The sequence below is a fragment of the Hemibagrus wyckioides genome, linkage group LG07 (assembly GCF_019097595.1).
Source record: "Hemibagrus wyckioides isolate EC202008001 linkage group LG07, SWU_Hwy_1.0, whole genome shotgun sequence".
Classification (NCBI taxonomy): domain Eukaryota; kingdom Metazoa; phylum Chordata; class Actinopteri; order Siluriformes; family Bagridae; genus Hemibagrus; species Hemibagrus wyckioides.
Window position 1 is genome coordinate 16,785,768 of NC_080716.1, and position 20,138 is coordinate 16,805,905.

The window sequence follows — 20,138 nt, forward strand, 5'->3', positions numbered from 1 at the left end:
GAAGTAGTGTAGTATATACAGTATGAGATTTGAAGTAGTGTAGTATATATGAGGTTTGAAGTAGTGTAGTATATATGAGGTTTGAAGTAGTGTAGTATATATGAGGTTTGAAGTAGTGTAGTATATGAGGTTTGACTTGTTCGACTCCGTGCACTCAATAACAGCTCTTATTTTATCAGGTGCGTAGTTCAGAATGATGTTCACTGATATCAAGCTTGAGGACACCGACACTTTCTCCATGCGCAAGATCCAGAATAAATCTACAATCTTCCTGATCGTCCGCATGCCGGGAGGAGGAGCGGCACCTAACGCGGGATGAAGAGAAGAGAGTCCGGGACAGCTGTACTAAAAACCCGGACTGATTATGCATACAGAGACTATTAATCATATCTTTCCGTTCTTTTTTATGTTAGCTATGCAGATCAAAGCGATATGATTAATAATAATGTAAAAAAAAAATAAAGAAGCCTTGTACTATTCCCTTTTGACATATTCTCGTGTTCTCGTTTTATTTCCTTTAGTTCCTTCCGCATGTGTATTATATTATATTATATTATATTATATTATATTATATTATATTATATTATATTATATTATATTATATTATATTATATTATATTAATAATAATAATGTAGGCTTTTTTTTTTTTTTGGTGTGGAGAGAGATTGTGCCCTGTCATGACTTGTCCTCCGCCTTGTATGGGATAAGTTCCAGGTTTTGTAACCCTGTGTACAAGTAGAGAAAATGGATGGATGTATAATAAAAATTGTTGTTATTATTATTATTATTATTATTATTATTATTATTATTATTATTATTATTATTATTATTATTGCTGTTGTTCTTGTAACTACTACTAGTAGTAGTACTAGTAGTAGTAATAGTAGGTGTAGTAGTGGTGGTGGTGTTGATATAAACAACTCTACAAAATATTTTAATGATAGATTCGAATTATACAATCAGACATTGAGAAAAACACGTTATTTCAGATAAGCAAAAGACAATTATATTGTTAGAGAAACTATGCAGACAGCATTCGTAAAATGCAGAAGTACTGCTTTAAGGACTTTACAGGAAACCAGATCTGTTATATGAAACATGTCGGGTGTGTCAGAGGTTTGAAACGAAAGTAAAACTATTAGACGCTGTACTATTCACGATTTGCGCGTCTGTTCACTTTAAAGGAATCATTGGGGCTAAAAATCAGTACGTGTCTGCTCGATTCTAACTCAGCTGTATAATGGAGTCTTATCGGAGGCCTTACAGATACCAAGAAGCAAGAAGTAATGTACAGGAAAGGTAAGAACTAGCAGATTAATCAGATATCCTCGGGGTTTAGACAGAGCTCAGCTCTGCGAGGTAGAACTTACATGTTAACTTCGCAGTATTTTTGCTGAGCTCAAATAAACAGTGTAAATCAGTACATAAATATTATTCAAACAATTAATATATTACGTAAAATATAATTGTAAATTTACAATTAGGTTTAAGCTCAGAATTATATCAATTTCTATATGCAAACAATGGGGAAAAAATAATAGTGTTAAAAAAGAAGACTTAATTTGTTTGCTTTTTGTTTGTTTTATTGTGTAGCTATTTCATATGCCTAATTGATATATTTAATCACTTTCACTCAGAAAGCGTTACAATGGCTTGAGAAATCAAGGTGCAACCTGCTACCTGAACTCTGTACTGCAGTGTCTCTACATGACCGAGGACTTCCGAAAAGAAGTAGAAAAGTAATGCTACCTTTATTTTTTAAACCACCTTGTGGTAAATTGTGGTATTTTTGTTTTATTTTTTAGACAATACAATGTATACTGACAAACCATTTTAAATACTATCAAACATACAGTGGCACAAAAAACTTTGGTAAATCCATGTAGTTCACAACATTAGTAAACAAAACATCAAAAGCAAGTGGCATTTATTTTAAAGAAAGATAACACAAGCACACCCCTTTAATAGATTGTCATGTTTAAAACTAAAGTAATAACTGTTAGTCCATAGTTAATGTACAACAAACATGAAATTGAAGGTAACTGGCTACACACGGGCACTATAAATCAACTTGCCATCATCTGGTTAAAAGAAATTACAAAATGATCAAAAGGAGGAACATACGTTTTCTCGCATCATAAGTTTCTCGCATCATCTGTTTGTTTAGACAAGCACAACAAGCACAATCATAACATGATAAATGTGCATGGTTACACAGGGAGTAATGTAGCAGAAAACATTCAAAATGATTAATCTGAGATAAGTGTTTGCGTGAAGAAAGCCAGGGGAAGAACTGTAAGCAAACTGCATGCAGGGAACTATAAAGCACGATTATGGCTGGGGCTGTATTGTTGTGGTGTGTGGGGTTTTTTTTTGTAAATAATAAATGCCTTTTTAGTTTGACATGTTTTCTAACGCGCTGAAATGCATAAATTTCAAGTCTGGCTTGAATGTCCAAATACTTTCAGGGTACAATATATATTATTGCTGAGAAACTAACATCTTCATGTATTTTCTTTGCATGTCAGTTTTGGACCAGATCAGAGAAACTCTGAAGAGGAAATTTTGGTGAAAGAATTGCAGAAGCTCTTTAAAGAGATGAAGGAAGGTACTTGTACAACGAAAGGGATAACTCGAAGTTTGGGCATCACCAATGGTAAGTTATTCCAAATGGTACAACTAAAGGAAAAACTGAAATACAGGAATGCTGAGTTCTGTTTCACTTTGTATTGTTTTATCTGTGTTGTGTTGTCATTTTCAGTCTATGAACAGGAGGATGTAGTAGAATACTATCAGAAAACTTTAAAAGCAATTGGGCCACAACTTTCCAAGGTAGAATTAATCTCTTGAATGCTTACATCAGTTACATCATTTTTTGTAATGTTGCTATCTATTTGACCCAGACATTCAGCAGTATGTGGCAGTATTATATGTGACACATTTGTGTTTTTTCCAGATATTTGAAGGGAAAATAAGCAACAGAACCAAATGTCTAAAAGGCCACATATTTGAAGAGGAGTGTAACTTTTTTACCATCCCTTTAGCCATAGAAGGACACCATGAGGTCTTCAATGTGGTAAACATTTTCCTTTCTTTAAAAAAAAAAAAAATTACATTTGCCTAGTTAACATTAATTATGTAAAACAAAGAGTTGATGATTAATAGTATGCTTTTTTTCTTTTTTTTGCAGGACAATGGATTGAAATCTTTTCTTAAACCAATAAAATTAGATGAAGACAACTGGCTATACTGTAAAGATTGCAGACAAAAAAATGAAACAGAGACTGTGAGTACTTCACTGGTCCCATAAGACAGAAAATGCAATTAGTGAGCAGGCCTAGATGTTGAAATCTTGAGTTGATGACTGTTACTAATTAAAGTTGTGTACAGTCAAATTTGAATATAATATAAGCACAGTGTTCACAAATTCCACTAACAGGTTCCTTATTCATCAATGTTATCTTTTTTGGACAGAATGTGTATATTTGATCAATATTCTAACAACAGCATGTCATGAGCACACATTTTAGTTGGCATAAAAATAACATAACTTCAAACAAAATCAATAGATAAAAAGGTTATCATGCTTTTCAAAGATTATCTTCAGAGTAACCTTTTAATATTTGCGACATTAAGATAGTAATATTAACCAGGGTTGACAGTAGACCTGAAATTTGCATGAGAATCATTATACATACATACATACATACATACATACATACATACACTACCAGTCAAAAGTTTGGACACACCTTTTAATTCATTTTTTTTGTTTAAGGATTTATTTTCTACATCCTAGAACAATACTGGAGATTTCAAAACTATGAAATAACACACATGGACTTAAGTAATTCATATGTAATGACAACAAAAAACAGTCAGTTGTTATTTTAAGACACGATGGTCAGGTGTTCTGGAATAGAACAGTATTGTCAAGTGCATTTGCAAAACCCATCAAGCACCATGATGAAACTGGCTCACATGAAGACCATCCCAGTAAAGCAAGACCAAAACTTACCTCTGCTGCAGAGGAGAAGTTCATTTAGAGTTACCAGCCTCAGAAATCACCAATTAACCGCACCTCAGATTAGAGCCATTATGAAGGCTTTACAGAGCATCAGTAGCAGACATATCTCAATATCAACTGTTCAAAGGACATTATTGTGTATTTCGGCTGCCTTCAGCATTGTTTTACAATGTAGAAAGAAATAAACATCAGGAAAGACCATGGAATTAGAAGATGTGTCCAAACGTTTGACTGGTAGTGTACATACTTACATACATACATATATAATATATAAGGGCCATTGTGAATAATATTTGTGTCATTACGAATTCAAACACTTCTTTCACGCTCTGATTATTCAATCCACAGTGGAATGAAATCAAGGTCTTTCCTACTATCCTGACTCTGTACCCAAAGAGGTTTTACTTTGACTATGACCAGATGAGACCTGTGAAGAATCACTGTCCCATGGAAATTCCCCCGCAACTTAAGATAAGTGTATGGGTTTATCCTTCTTCAGCCTACAACTCAATCTATAATGATACTGTACTGATATTCATCCATCCTTGAATTGACGTATATCAATACTTATCAACATCAATACATTAATCTTGAAGGTATAGCACAACGTTACATTTTACACTTATTTTACACAAACTTATACATACCACATTTTTAGTACTTTTTTTGCACATACTTTTTTCCACAGAATATGGTCTATGAGCTTTATGCAGTTATTAACCACATGGGAAATGAAAGTGGGGGGCACTACAATGCTGTCATCAAATCCTCTGAGGATGACATGTGGTACTGTTTTGATGACACTTCTGTCAGAAAGGTAATGAAATTATATTATTCCTTTGCTTGAATTTTTCTGCTGTGTACGGTATTTTGATGTAAGTTGTGGTTTTCTGATAGGATTCAGAGTACTCTTTCAAACAGTGAGTACACTATAACCATGGTTTCACATTTTATCTAAAATATCATTATTTTATATTAATTTCAGAAAAAAAAACATTTAGTACATTCTTCTGTATTTTTTTTCCAGACTGATCTTTGTGTTTTTATTTTTGCAGTTCACAACGGGCTTATTTGCTCATGTACAGAAGTAAGTGAGAAATTTCTGAATTCTCCGTCATTATTGTTCATTCTTGTTACTGTATTACAGCTAGTTAACTAGCTCACCTTCCATTTGAAATAGATTTAATTCTATAGGTGAAAGTTGATCTGTATGACAGTCATCTGCATTGAAAAAGTAAGCAGTAGAAAAGTATGCAGCTAAAAAAAATGAATGATATAATAGTGGAATAAAACTCTGAATATTTGACATGGAAGTACATATAGATGCAATGTAAATACTATTTGTTTTTACTATTATTCTATTATATTCTTTAAATCATTCAGTGTGTTGCTTTTGTTTTAATTGTTGAGTTGTAGAAGTGGATAGCCTGAGTCCTGATGAGAAATCTACCAATGTAAGTAGAGAAAGATAATGCAGTTTTCTCTTTAGTACTTTGACAAGTTATGCTGGGTTCACACTGCACGGTTTTCACAGTCGTCGGATCACTGTTGCTTTCACACTGCACAACTATCTGTGGTAGCATTCAGTCGCTGCTATGTTCAGACTGCACAATCTATTGGTGACAGGAGGTTACACACTGCATGACTGCACAATATGAAGAACCACCGACATCTCTGTCTGGTCGCAAACTGCGTTTTACAACCGAACGTATGCGAGAAGTGATCAGGAAATAACGCAAAATCAGAAAGGATAGTTCTCGCGCGAGACTGGAAATGGTACCACGCAAAAAGTTTGTGAGCCAAATGGACTGTGCGGGGAACAAGGATTGTGCGTTCTGCATAATTGAACAAATTAATAATTTTGCAATGTGATTGTAAATGTAATTGTAAAACTATATTTGACATTTTTGTCTGATAAAAACCTATAAACTCTATTAAACTATAATATTGTGCTCCAACCGAAGCCATGCTTGCTGATATTGTGGTCTATAACTCCTTCCCGAACTGCCCACTTCTCTGTATCCTGCTTTCAGTCAGAACCTTTCACACTGTTCCTTTCACAATATGTTGACTCATTGGCGACTCATCGGCAACTAGGTCAGATCGAGTTTCTGGTCATTCACACTGCGTGACTGTCACTCGTGTGTACACGCTCAGCTTTGCCTTGATTTTGCAAAACCAGTCGGCAACTGAAAAGTCGTGCAGTGTGAACCCAGCATTACCTGGAAATCCTAAGTGCATACTCTCCTCAGAACTAAAAAACATACTGTTACAAAGTGCTGGGTTTGAAGAGTCCTTGTGTAAATATTATATAAATGTTTCCTTAATTTACCTTTACCATAAAATAATTATACATTTTACTTTGTGAAATAACAGGACATTTTAATATGTTTATTATTAGTCTTAGTTATACTGTATCTGTATCTGAGCTACCATTATAGAAAAAATAACATAAGAACTCATTATATAACTACCTATGCTGTTACCTGAAAATACAATGTACACCTTCTGACCAATCAGACCAATCAGAAGCACTGTAGTATGAATAAGACTAAACCATATTGAGTGTATTATAATATGTGCTACTATGTGACAGGAGCTTCAGTTAAACAGGGAGGAGTACCAGAAGCTGGTCACCGAGCTCCTGCAGATGATCCAAAAATCTATCTCTGAGTTTAAGGAGACCAAGTTACCCACCAATTATAAGGAAACCGAGGTCATTTAAGGCCTGCACACAACATACACATAGAGTTGCATGCACATTATTTTAATATTGTATTATTGTATTTTTGTATATTATTATTATTTTATCAGACATTTAAAAGTTGATACTGATTACAGGTCAAGTCAGTGAATTTATATTACAAACATTTTAATGCAGACAAATAGTGTGAATCAACCCCTCTGTTTGGATGTTCCAGATCCTTTGCCACAAGTTTCTAGTATTTAAGATGACACATCTGCCAGGAATTGAGGCTAAAATACATACCCTTGAGGTAAATACCATGCACCATATGGTAGAGGTACATGTGGTAAATGTCCATATTATATAACATCTTTATTTGTTTTCACATATTTACAAGTACACAACCTCCTTTGATCTTTACCACATTTTGTTGTGTTATAATCTACTAAAATTTATGCCCCTTGCATACTTTACCTGTTGCTTCAGTGGCATAGCACACTCGGAAGAAAGCATTATGTCCCCTCTTCTGATGAACTTAATTAATACATTAACTCAAATACATTATCTACATTAGATCCCTTGGCCCCTAGCTAGCAAAGACTGGGGCATTGACAGGTCTTTGTGATTCTAATTTTTTTTTTTTAAGGTATGTTCTCTACCAGGTGTCCACAGTTGTATTTATAGTGAAACCATGTGACACTTTACTTACACAAGTGAAATTCATTCAGATAGTTACATGACTTCTAATGACAACTAGATACACCAGAACTAATTTACACCCAACATTTATCTCATTTACACAATTGAACATTTAAGGGCTCATTGGTGGTCTTGGGATTTGAACACACAACCTTCTGATTTGCAGGCCAACACCTTACCCACTGACCTACTACTTCCCCCTTAATTCAAGGTTTTCACATAAATGGGGTGAATCCACATGCACTCAGTGCTTTAGTTTATTTATACTATTTTGCCAAAATAGTGTTGACACCCCTTTAAGTCATTGAATTCAGGTGTTGTTTTTCAGGGATTGGGCTTGGCCCCTTAATTCCAATAAAAGGAACTCTTGATGCTTCAGATTTTTTGGACAATTTCATGCTCCCATCTTTGTGGAACAGTTTGGGGATGCTCACCAGTGCACAAAGCAAGGTCCATAAAGACATGGATGAGCGAGTTTGGTGTGGAGGAACTTGACTGGCCTGCACCTCAACCCGATAGAACACCTTTGGAGTAAATTTGAGCAGAGACTGCGAGCCAGGCCTTCTTGTCCAATATCAGTGCCTGACTTCACAAATGTGCTTCTAGAGGAATGGTCAAAAATTCCCATAAACACACTCCTAATCGTCTTTCCAGAAGAGTTGAAGCTGTTATAGCTGCAAAGGGCAGGTCAATTCCATATTAAATTTAGGTGCTTGTAAAGCAGACGTCCCAGTTTTGGCCTGGTTCATCCATGTCTTTATGGACTTTGCTTTGTGTACTTGTGTGCAGTCATGTTGGAACAGGAAGGGGTCATCCCCAAACTGTTCCCACAAAGTTGGGAGCATGAACTTGTCTAAAATATTGGTTTTTCTAAGCATTAAGGGTTTCTTTCACTGGAACTAAGGGCAAAAAACAACACCTGAATTCAATGATTTGGATGGGTGTCCTGAAACTTTTGACAAAATGGTGTATGTGTTTTATTGATTCCCCCTCCACACACACACACTTCAGTATTATGTGTTATTTGGTGTAAATTTCTGATATAAAATCTCAATTACGTACATTAAAGTTTGGAACTGCCAAATGCTCAAAGGGCAAAAGTTCTGTTCAGATTGATATTATACTTGACAGTTTTTTGTAAACACTGCTTTGACAGAGTTTTTGTATATTTCATCTTTCCTTGCACAGGTTGCAATGCAGGCTAGTCAGATTAAGGTTGCTCTCGATTACCACCCCATCAGCGTGGAGAAGGAGTGGTGTGAACTACAAAAAGTCATAATTAAGCGAGAGAGACTGCTCATGGAGTTTGAACAGTGAGACTTCCAGTCCATACACAGTCTCCTCACAATGCCTTAAAAAATAAGGAGAGGAATAAAATAAAAGAAATAAATAATAATTAACAAATAGAAATGAGAGAAAGCTCTTTTTTAAGAGTTTTCCCTCCATTTTTCTGCAATTTAGTCACCATCCCCTGCAACATGAATTTTGTACTAATATTTTACTAACTGTATATTTTTGTCAGTGTGTACTGTTTCCATCATCAACTGGTAAGCCAGTGCATGGAGTACAGAGTACCCCTAACACATACTGAGCTGGATAATGCCATGCTTTGCTACATCCAGGACCTGTTGGTCTGGGTAAAGAAGAAACAGATGCTCATACAAAACATGGAGTGGGGAGCAGATCTGGGCATCAGACTACATCAGTCTATCATGGACTTCAAATTGAACATTGACCATGCTCAGGCAGATGAGGTGAATATGTTGACTGTTTTGATTTCTTTATGGTGGTTAAACTTTCTTGTGGAACGTTTTCATCTTGCTTGTATACACCACAAACATAACTAGAGGTAGACTGATATAGATACAAACAAATAAATAATTAATAAAAATAGAATCTATGGTTATACCATAGCGCTGCTGATTTATCTAAGCTGAGTGATCAGAAGATGATTGCTTTTCTGTAACAGCATCTATGATAGGAGCGCAACTACAAATGACAGCTTAATATTAATGTCACTGTTCTAAAACATAAAAAGAGAGGCTGTGACTATAACTTGACAACAGAAAATAATTTTCTTTACAATGTGAATCAATTTATGCCTTATTATTATGATATAAATGTTACCTATAAATCAATAAAAGTGCAATTTTAATGTACAAAATTAATTATTACAATTTATAAATATGTATGTATAACGATACATTTTCAAAAACTGTAACCACTGGCAAATTGGATCATGCTGTTATAAGAAAATAATCAATATCAATAGTAACAGGAACTCCTATTTGTGTCATCCCATAACACACAAACCCATTGTTGATTATTTTCCGGTAACAGCACATCCCCAAAGTATTTTATTCATTATGTGACCTGTTTTACAAATACCTTTTTAGTAATGATTAAATAATATCTGAAACAATGTTTTTATGTTTTCTATATAGAATCAATTAACCCCCACCAATAAACAAGCCTACAGAAATGACCTGGATAAGCTGAACTTGCAGTACAACACACTTCTGGTAGGTCTGGTAGCAAGCGCATTCTACATGGTCTCTTCTTTAATGGGGAACCACCATTTAGATTAATAATGTACTTATTTATTGATACAGTGAACATCTCTTACTTTAGGTTTAAGGAAAATAGTGTATATAAATCTCATAAGCAAAAGATAATTAATCATATTTGAAAAAGAATCATGATTAATACATTTTTACATGTTTAATATTTTGATTATTTTATTTGTCACTTATGTAAACTTAATTTTTGTTTGTCACTTATGTACTTATCTAAAACTCACAGGATTATTGCACCAATTACAATGGCACACAGCATCACAACAACCTGCCTCAATCACTGAAAAAGGGTGAGTAAGGATCAAGCTACTGGGACCAACAATTTCAATGCATTGCAATCCACACAACCTCTTAGAATGGTTTATTTAATATTGGTACAAGACTGTTGCATCTCAGGAAGGCTGTGTATAAGAGTTGAGGATTAACCAATTTTGCAGTTCATGCTTTTTTTGACCATCTTTGACCATTTGTTTCTCTGTTTTTACATATGTGACATGTATCTTACCTATGTAGGAGAACAGGAGGAGTCTGTGTGTAAGAGTTACATTATTCAAATTAGGAGCTTAAAGCTGAGGCTTGACAAGTATGGGTTACACATAATCAGCTGCCTCAGGCAGCCAGTGGACATGTCCATAAAAGCCTTTCCCCAGGGGACCACTGAGCAAAAGGTATGTTACACTGTATGCTTGTATATAAAAATAAATTTCAAATACTTGTGACAATCATTTTGATATTACTGAGGCTGTTTATGGTTATAAATAGCTTTCTTCTGCCTATAACACTGACACTGTAACTTACAGTGGTAGGAAATGCTAGAAAAGGCCCAAATTTCTTCTCAACAGCACCCAGAACAATACATCCTGATATTCTCTTTCTATCACATCTAAAGAGCTGTCACTCCTTGAGTTCGTACTGATCATTAGATTAGACAAAAGCACTCCTGTCCTTGGCCAGTCAGAAACCTTCACATACTGGAAAAGCTTAGCACCACTTGCAGGCCAGTTTGATGCCATCTTGCAAATAATCTCTGAGTCTCTTTTGACAACTCTCCCAGGTGCCTGAGAGGAAGTGTGCAGCAGGGTGATTTATCGCAAATTTCTCCGAACAGACAAAAACTAACATGAACAACTACAGTAAATTCTTAATAATTAATTAACTTTTTATCTTAATTCCATTGACTTTATAGCATCCCTTTCTATCAATCTAACTATCTCTGGAATAACTAATTGCCTTTCAAGGTCACAAAGTCACTTCATTTTTTTAAAACCTGTTTTGACTCACAGCAAAAAAAAACTTTTTTTTACTTTAGTATTCAAGTGCAGATCCACACAAAGGCAGCCATATGCACAAGAAGTAATAATTTTTATGCTGTTTTGAAAGGGAAAACAAAACATACATTAGTGCATTCATACTTTAATAAAAAAATTGTTAGTGACACTGTTTCTTTAAACAGCCGCAATGTCATTCTTCATGCCATAATAAATTATTTAAACAATACTTAAAATTCTTAGAAAAGATTTTTACAGTAATTTACAGTAAAATATGGTGAAAAAAGAAAGATCTCAAAGAAAAATATTTTGATGACAGATGCAAACAAATAAAGACTTGTTTTAATAAAGACTACAAATAAAATAGTAAAAAAAAATTCAATAAAAAACTTTAATTGTTCAGTCTGACAACTTTTCATCATGTTTGATAACTTCACCTATTATTGAAACAATAATGATGAGCACTATCCTTAATCCAGCTTTATAGTTTGAGTATCCATACACCATCTTTCTCAAAACAGGAAATGTTGGAGAATATAAGGAAAGAATTAGATGCAGTGGTTAAGCAGAGTGAAGCAGTACTGACTTCTATTCAGTGGTCCACCTGGGCAAATAACCTTCACAACGAGATAAACCACACCATGAACGAGCTGGAGCATGTTTACTCTCTCTTCTCTTGCTACCTGGAAAGGTTAGTCATTGTATTTCAATATTTATCTTTACACTGTTATTTCTATATACTGATTCAAATAAAAGGATATTTCTTTTCAAGCTTCAGTATTCAGTCATTGCATGATGATTAGTTGATTGATTGATTGACTGACTGATGATTGATTTTAAGTAGTAAGATTTATATATAGAAGTAATGTTAATCATTTTTTTCAGGGCAAAGAGTATTTATTTAGAAATAAATAGCACACAAGGTACTGGAGATGTTCCCAGAAAATATGAGAACCTGCGGTATGATTTCCACAAAGTTCCTGCAAATGAGAAAGAGTTGGAGTCCAACCAAGAACCACTAAAGGTGCAGTATATTCATATGTAATGGCTTGTAGAAATTACACTGCTCAAAAAAAAAAAAATTAAAGGAACACTTTTTAATCAGAGTATAGCATCAAGTCAATTGAACTCATGGGATACTGACCTGGTCATGTAAGTAGCAGAGGGGGTTGTTAATCAGTTTCAGCTGCTTTGGGTTGAATCCACATGCACTCCTTGATTTACCTTTACCATAAAATAATTATACATTTTACTTTGTGAAATAACAGGACATTTTAATATGTTTATTATTAGTCTTAGTTATACTGTATCTGTATCTGAGCTACCATTATAGAAAAAATAACATAAGAACTCATTATATAACTACCTATGCTGTTACCTGAAAATACAATGTACACCTTCTGACCAATCAGACCAATCAGAAGCACTGTAGTATGAATAAGACTAAACCATATTGAGTGTATTATAATATGTGCTACTATGTGACAGGAGCTTCAGTTAAACAGGGAGGAGTACCAGAAGCTGGTCACCGAGCTCCTGCAGATGATCCAAAAATCTATCTCTGAGTTTAAGGAGACCAAGTTACCCACCAATTATAAGGAAACCGAGGTCATTTAAGGCCTGCACACAACATACACATAGAGTTGCATGCACATTATTTTAATATTGTATTATTTTATTTTTGTATATTATTATTATTTTATCAGACATTTAAAAGTTGATACTGATTACAGGTCAAGTCAGTGAATTTATATTACAAACATTTTAATGCAGACAAATAGTGTGAATCAACCCCTCTGTTTGGATGTTCCAGATCCTTTGCCACAAGTTTCTAGTATTTAAGATGACACATCTGCCAGGAATTGAGGCTAAAATACATACCCTTGAGGTAAATACCATGCACCATATGGTAGAGGTACATGTGGTAAATGTCCATATTATATAACATCTTTATTTGTATTCACATATTTACAAGTACACAACCTCCTTTGATCTTTACCACATTTTGTTGTGTTATAATCTACTAAAATTTATGCCCCTTGCATACTTTACCTGTTGCTTCAGTGGCATAGCACACTCGGAGGAAAGCATTATGTCCCCTCTTCTGATGAACTTAATTAATACATTAACTCAAATACATTATCTACATTTGATCCCTTGGCCCCTAGCTAGCAAAGACTGGGGCATTGACAGGTCTTTGTGATTCTAATTTTTTTTTTTTTTAAGGTATATTCTCTACCAGGTGTCCACAGTTGTATTTATAGTGAAGCCATGTGACACTTTACTTACACAAGTGAAATTCATTCAGATAGTTACATGACTTCTAATGACAACTAGATACACCAGAACTAATTTACACCCAACATTTATCTCATTTACACAATTGAACATTTAAGGGCTCATTGGTGGTCTTGGGATTTGAACTCACAACCTTCTGATTTGCAGGCCAACACCTTACCCACTGACCTACTACTTCCCCCTTAATTCAAGGTTTTCACATAAATGGGGTGAATCCACATGCACTCAGTGCTTTAGTTTATTTACACTATTTTGCCAAAATAGTGTTGACACCCCTTTAAGTCATTGAATTCAGGTGTTGTTTTTCAGGGATTGGGCTTGGCCCCTTAATTCCAATAAAAGGAACTCTTGATGCTTCAGATTTTTTGGACAATTTCATGCTCCCATCTTTGTGGAACAGTTTGGGGATGCTCACCAGTGCACAAAGCAAGGTCCATAAAGACATGGATGAGCGAGTTTGGTGTGGAGGAACTTGACTGGCCTGCACCTCAACCCGATAGAACACCTTTGGAGTAAATTTGAGCAGAGACTGCGAGCCAGGCCTTCTTGTCCAATATCAGTGCCTGACTTCACAAATGTGCTTCTAGAGGAATGGTCAAAAATTCCCATAAACACACTCCTAATCGTCTTTCCAGAAGAGTTGAAGCTGTTATAGCTGCAAAGGGCAGGTCAATTCCATATTAAATTTAGGTGCTTGTAAAGCAGACGTCCCAGTTTTGGCCTGGTTCATCCATGTCTTTATGGACTTTGCTTTGTGTACTTGTGTGCAGTCATGTTGGAACAGGAAGGGGTCATCCCCAAACTGTTCCCACAAAGTTGGGAGCATGAACTTGTCTAAAATATTGGTTTTTCTAAGCATTAAGGGTTTCTTTCACTGGAACTAAGGGCAAAAAACAACACCTGAATTCAATGATTTGGATGGGTGTCCTGAAACTTTTGACAAAATGGTGTATGTGTTTTATTGATTCCCCCTCCACACACACACACTTCAGTATTATGTGTTATTTGGTGTAAATTTCTGATATAAAATCTCAATTACGTACATTAAAGTTTGGAACTGCCAAATGCTCAAAGGGCAAAAGTTCTGTTCAGATTGATATTATACTTGACAGTTTTTTGTAAACACTGCTTTGACAGAGTTTTTGTATATTTCATCTTTCCTTGCACAGGTTGCAATGCAGGCTAGTCAGATTAAGGTTGCTCTCGATTACCACCCCATCAGCGTGGAGAAGGAGTGGTGTGAACTACAAAAAGTCATAATTAAGCGAGAGAGACTGCTCATGGAGTTTGAACAGTGAGACTTCCAGTCCATACACAGTCTCCTCACAATGCCTTAAAAAATAAGGAGAGGAATAAAATAAAAGAAATAAATAATAATTAACAAATAGAAATGAGAGAAAGCTCTTTTTTAAGAGTTTTCCCTCCATTTTTCTGCAATTTAGTCACCATCCCCTGCAACATGAATTTTGTACTAATATTTTACTAACTGTATATTTTTGTCAGTGTGTACTGTTTCCATCATCAACTGGTAAGCCAGTGCATGGAGTACAGAGTACCCCTAACACATACTGAGCTGGATAATGCCATGCTTTGCTACATCCAGGACCTGTTGGTCTGGGTAAAGAAGAAACAGATGCTCATACAAAACATGGAGTGGGGAGCAGATCTGGGCATCAGACTACATCAGTCTATCATGGACTTCAAATTGAACATTGACCATGCTCAGGCAGATGAGGTGAATATGTTGACTGTTTTGATTTCTTTATGGGGGTTAAACTTTCTTGTGGAACGTTTTCATCTTGCTTGTATAAACCACAAACATAACTAGAGGTAGACTGATATAGATACAAACAAATAAATAATTAATAAAAATAGAATCTATGGTTATACCATAGCGCTGCTGATTTATCTAAGCTGAGTGATCAGAAGATGATTGCTTTTCTGTAACAGCATCTATGATAGGAGCGCAACTACAAATGACAGCTTAATATTAATGTCACTGTTCTAAAACATAAAAAGAGAGGCTGTGACTATAACTTGACAACAGAAAATAATTTTCTTTACAATGTGAATCAATTTATGCCTTATTATTATGATATAAATGTTACCTATAAATCAATAAAAGTGCAATTTTAATGTACAAAATTAATTATTACAATTTATAAATATGTATGTATAACGATACATTTTCAAAAACTGTAACCACTGGCAAATTGGATCATGCTGTTATAAGAAAATAATCAATATCAATAGTAACAGGAACTCCTATTTGTGTCATCCCATAACACACAAACCCATTGTTGATTATTTTCCAGTAACAGCACATCCCCAAAGTATTTTATTCATTATGTGACCTGTTTTACAAATACCTTTTTAGTAATGATTAAATAATATCTGAAACAATGTTTTTATGTTTTCTATATAGAATCAATTAACCCCCACCAATAAACAAGCCTACAGAAATGACCTGGATAAGCTGAACTTGCAGTACAACACACTTCTGGTAGGTCTGGTAGCAAGCGCATTCTACATGGTCTCTTCTTTAATGGGGAACCACCATTTAGATTAATAATGTACTTATTTATTGATACAGTGAACATCTCTTACTTTAGGTTTAAGGAAAATAGTGTATATAAATCTCATAAGCAAAAGATAATTAATCATATTTGAAAAAGAATCATGATTAATACATTTTTACATGTTTAATATTTTGATTATTTTATTTGTCACTTATGTAAACTTAATTTTTGTTTGTCACTTATGTACTTATCTAAAACTCACAGGATTATTGCACCAATTACAATGGCACACAGCATCACAACAACCTGCCTCAATCACTGAAAAAGGGTGAGTAAGGATCAAGCTACTGGGACCAACAATTTCAATGCATTGCAATCCACACAACCTCTTAGAATGGTTTATTTAATATTGGTACAAGACTGTTGCATCTCAGGAAGGCTGTGTATAAGAGTTGAGGATTAACCAATTTTGCAGTTCATGCTTTTTTTGACCATCTTTGACCATTTGTTTCTCTGTTTTTACATATGTGACATGTATCTTACCTATGTAGGAGAACAGGAGGAGTCTGTGTGTAAGAGTTACATTATTCAAATTAGGAGCTTAAAGCTGAGGCTTGACAAGTATGGGTTACACATAATCAGCTGCCTCAGGCAGCCAGTGGACATGTCCATAAAAGCCTTTCCCCAGGGGACCACTGAGCAAAAGGTATGTTACACTGTATGCTTGTATATAAAAATAAATTTCAAATACTTGTGACAATCATTTTGATATTACTGAGGCTGTTTATGGTTATAAATAGCTTTCTTCTGCCTATAACACTGACACCGTAACTTACAGTGGTAGGAAATGCTAGAAAAGGCCCAAATTTCTTCTCAACAGCACCCAGAACAATACATCCTGATATTCTCTTTCTATCACATCTAAAGAGCTGTCACTCCTTGAGTTCGTACTGATCATTAGATTAGACAAAAGCACTCCTGTCCTTGGCCAGTCAGAAACCTTCACATACTGGAAAAGCTTAGCACCACTTGCAGGCCAGTTTGATGCCATCTTGCAAATAATCTCTGAGTCTCTTTTGACAACTCTCCCAGGTGCCTGAGAGGAAGTGTGCAGCAGGGTGATTTATCGCAAATTTCTCCGAACAGACAAAAACTAACATGAACAACTACAGTAAATTCTTAATAATTAATTAACTTTTTATCTTAATTCCATTGACTTTATAGCATCCCTTTCTATCAATCTAACTATCTCTGGAATAACTAATTGCCTTTCAAGGTCACAAAGTCACTTCATTTTTTTAAAACCTGTTTTGACTCACAGCAAAAAAAAACTTTTTTTTACTTTAGTATTCAAGTGCAGATCCACACAAAGGCAGCCATATGCACAAGAAGTAATAATTTTTATGCTGTTTTGAAAGGGAAAACAAAACATACATTAGTGCATTCATACTTTAATAAAAAAATTGTTAGTGACACTGTTTCTTTAAACAGCCGCAATGTCATTCTTCATGCCATAATAAATTATTTAAACAATACTTAAAATTCTTAGAAAAGATTTTTACAGTAATTTACAGTAAAATATGGTGAAAAAAGAAAGATCTCAAAGAAAAATATTTTGATGACAGATGCAAACAAATAAAGACTTGTTTTAATAAAGACTACAAATAAAATAGTAAAAAAAAATTCAATAAAAAACTTTAATTGTTCAGTCTGACAACTTTTCATCATGTTTGATAACTTCACCTATTATTGAAACAATAATGATGAGCACTATCCTTAATCCAGCTTTATAGTTTGAGTATCCATACACCATCTTTCTCAAAACAGGAAATGTTGGAGAATATAAGGAAAGAATTAGATGCAGTGGTTAAGCAGAGTGAAGCAGTACTGACTTCTATTCAGTGGTCCACCTGGGCAAATAACCTTCACAGCGAGATAAACCACACCATGAACGAGCTGGAGCATGTTTACTCTCTCTTCTCTTGCTACCTGGAAAGGTTAGTCATTGTATTTCAATATTTATCTTTACACTGTTATTTCTATATACTGATTCAAATAAAAGGATATTTCTTTTCAAGCTTCAGTATTCAGTCATTGCATGATGATTAGTTGATTGATTGATTGACTGACTGATGATTGATTTTAAGTAGTAAGATTTATATATAGAAGTAATGTTAATCATTTTTTTCAGGGCAAAGAGTATTTATTTAGAAATAAATAGCACACAAGGTACTGGAGATGTTCCCAGAAAATATGAGAACCTGCGGTATGATTTCCACAAAGTTCCTGCAAATGAGAAAGAGTTGGAGTCCAACCAAGAACCACTAAAGGTGCAGTATATTCATATGTAATGGCTTGTAGAAATTACACTGCTCAAAAAAAAAAAAATTAAAGGAACACTTTTTAATCAGAGTATAGCATCAAGTCAATTGAACTCATGGGATACTGACCTGGTCATGTAAGTAGCAGAGGGGGTTGTTAATCAGTTTCAGCTGCTTTGGTGTTAATGGAATTAACAACAGGTGCACTAGATGGGCAAAAATGAAATGACCCCCAAAACAGGAATGGTTTTACAGGTGGAGGCCACTGACATTTTTTCCCTACTCATCTTTTCTGACTGTTTTCCACTAGTTTTGAAAAACAGTCATTTTCATTGACTGTTTTCATTGACACTGACCCTAGCATTTGGCATTTTAGAATTGCCACTTTTGGCTCATTAAAAACACTGTAATCAAAGCTGCCCCTTCCTTGTCTAATGAAAGTATGGTTCCATGGAGCTTCCATTCAGGCAATTCTTGCATCTGGTGCCCAAAGGAGTGTACTTTGTCTGCAACAATGTTTAGGTAGGTGGTACATGTACCATGTACAGCGTTGCTGTTCACTTGCAGCCTAATATATATACCCCACCTCTGGACAGGTGCCATTGTAAAGAGATAACCACTGTTATTCATTTCAACTCTAAGTGGTTTTCATGTAGTTTATCAGTGTATATTTTACAGAATAAATGCATTCGTTATTTCACTTAATTCACACTGCATTAAGTGTATACCCAAGTAACTGTGTTTATTCATAATACTCTGGAGCATAGTACATAATGATTTTGATTATCATTTGTCATTTGTCAATCAAGTAAATATGTTTTCTTCTTTTTTTAAACTATACTGTACACAGTCTATATGTGTGGCAGCATTCATGAAAGGACTGAAGGTATATTTAAGGTCTGAAACTTTATACTTGTTAGGTGATGTTTATTGTAAAAGTCAAATAAACTGTTTTGCCAAAGCACAACAGAAAGCCACAGAGTTGGATGGTCAGAGAAGGTTTAGCTTCTTATGCTTTTGCTCACCCAAACCCCTGGCATCTCTGTGATACTAGAGCCATCTATTGTGTATATCAGCCATCAGACAAAACAAACTCATGTACCACCAGTATGATTTTGCAAGGATATGGTATATGATATAAGCAAATATAATAAATATATAATAAATATAAAAATATATAATAAATATATGTAGCACATTATTATGCTACTGTTGTTTGCTTGCTTGTGTGTTATTTACTGTTTTTGCTGTTTTTTCCACTTGCAGTTATGAGATGCTCAAGACTCAGTAGATTCAGTGTCAGCTCAACTCAGACACCATCCCCTAACCATTTTTCATCTTACTAAATATAACAATTGATTCTATGTTTATTTTGTGCTAATTCTTATAAAGGCATTCAACACTTTGATGTAAAAGAAAATTATAGATTTCTGTTTGTATGCTGACTGCTTAATTCAAAATGGAAAATAATTCATTTTAGACATTACACAGAACAAGTAAACAGTTTAGTAAATGACTAAAGTATGTTATATTCATTATTTCACTTAATTCACACATTAAGTGTATACCCAAGTAACCATGTTTAGACTTAACTAACTTATGAATACAGAGTATACATGAATAAATATCTGAATACATGAATAAATAACTTATGAATACTGGGCTAGTAAATAAGTAGGTAAATGTTTAGAGGATCTGCCCAACAAGTAAGGAATGTACACATTCTGTTTATTTGTTTTGAGT

The 20,138-nt window shown here is 34.6% G+C and overlaps 1 protein-coding gene across 3 annotated transcripts; it reads left to right on the forward strand.

Annotated features, from left to right (window-relative positions):
- The first annotated feature begins 1,107 nt into the window (after positions 1-1,107).
- Positions 1,108-20,122, forward strand: LOC131356760 (plectin-like). Of its 3 annotated transcripts, XM_058395946.1 has the most exons (30): positions 1,108-1,300; positions 1,639-1,740; positions 2,530-2,657; positions 2,763-2,833; positions 2,958-3,077; positions 3,192-3,287; positions 4,377-4,505; positions 4,717-4,845; positions 4,926-4,948; positions 5,084-5,115; positions 5,439-5,482; positions 6,625-6,744; positions 6,950-7,024; positions 8,602-8,726; positions 8,936-9,167; positions 9,858-9,935; positions 10,216-10,279; positions 10,503-10,657; positions 11,779-11,948; positions 12,143-12,281; positions 12,746-12,865; positions 13,071-13,145; positions 14,725-14,849; positions 15,059-15,290; positions 15,981-16,058; positions 16,339-16,402; positions 16,626-16,780; positions 17,902-18,071; positions 18,266-18,404; positions 19,662-20,122. In XM_058395946.1, exons 1-30 carry the CDS (start codon positions 1,242-1,244, stop codon positions 19,665-19,667), a joined length of 3,255 nt encoding a protein of 1,084 aa, XP_058251929.1. In that variant the 5' UTR covers positions 1,108-1,241; the 3' UTR covers positions 19,668-20,122. The 3 variants fall into 3 exon arrangements, with proteins under 3 accessions (XP_058251929.1, XP_058251927.1, XP_058251928.1); XM_058395944.1 differs by lacking the exon at positions 19,662-20,122 and having other exon boundaries at positions 18,266-19,137; XM_058395945.1 differs by lacking the exon at positions 19,662-20,122 and having other exon boundaries at positions 5,445-5,482; positions 18,266-19,137.
- The last annotated feature ends 16 nt before the right edge of the window (positions 20,123-20,138 follow it).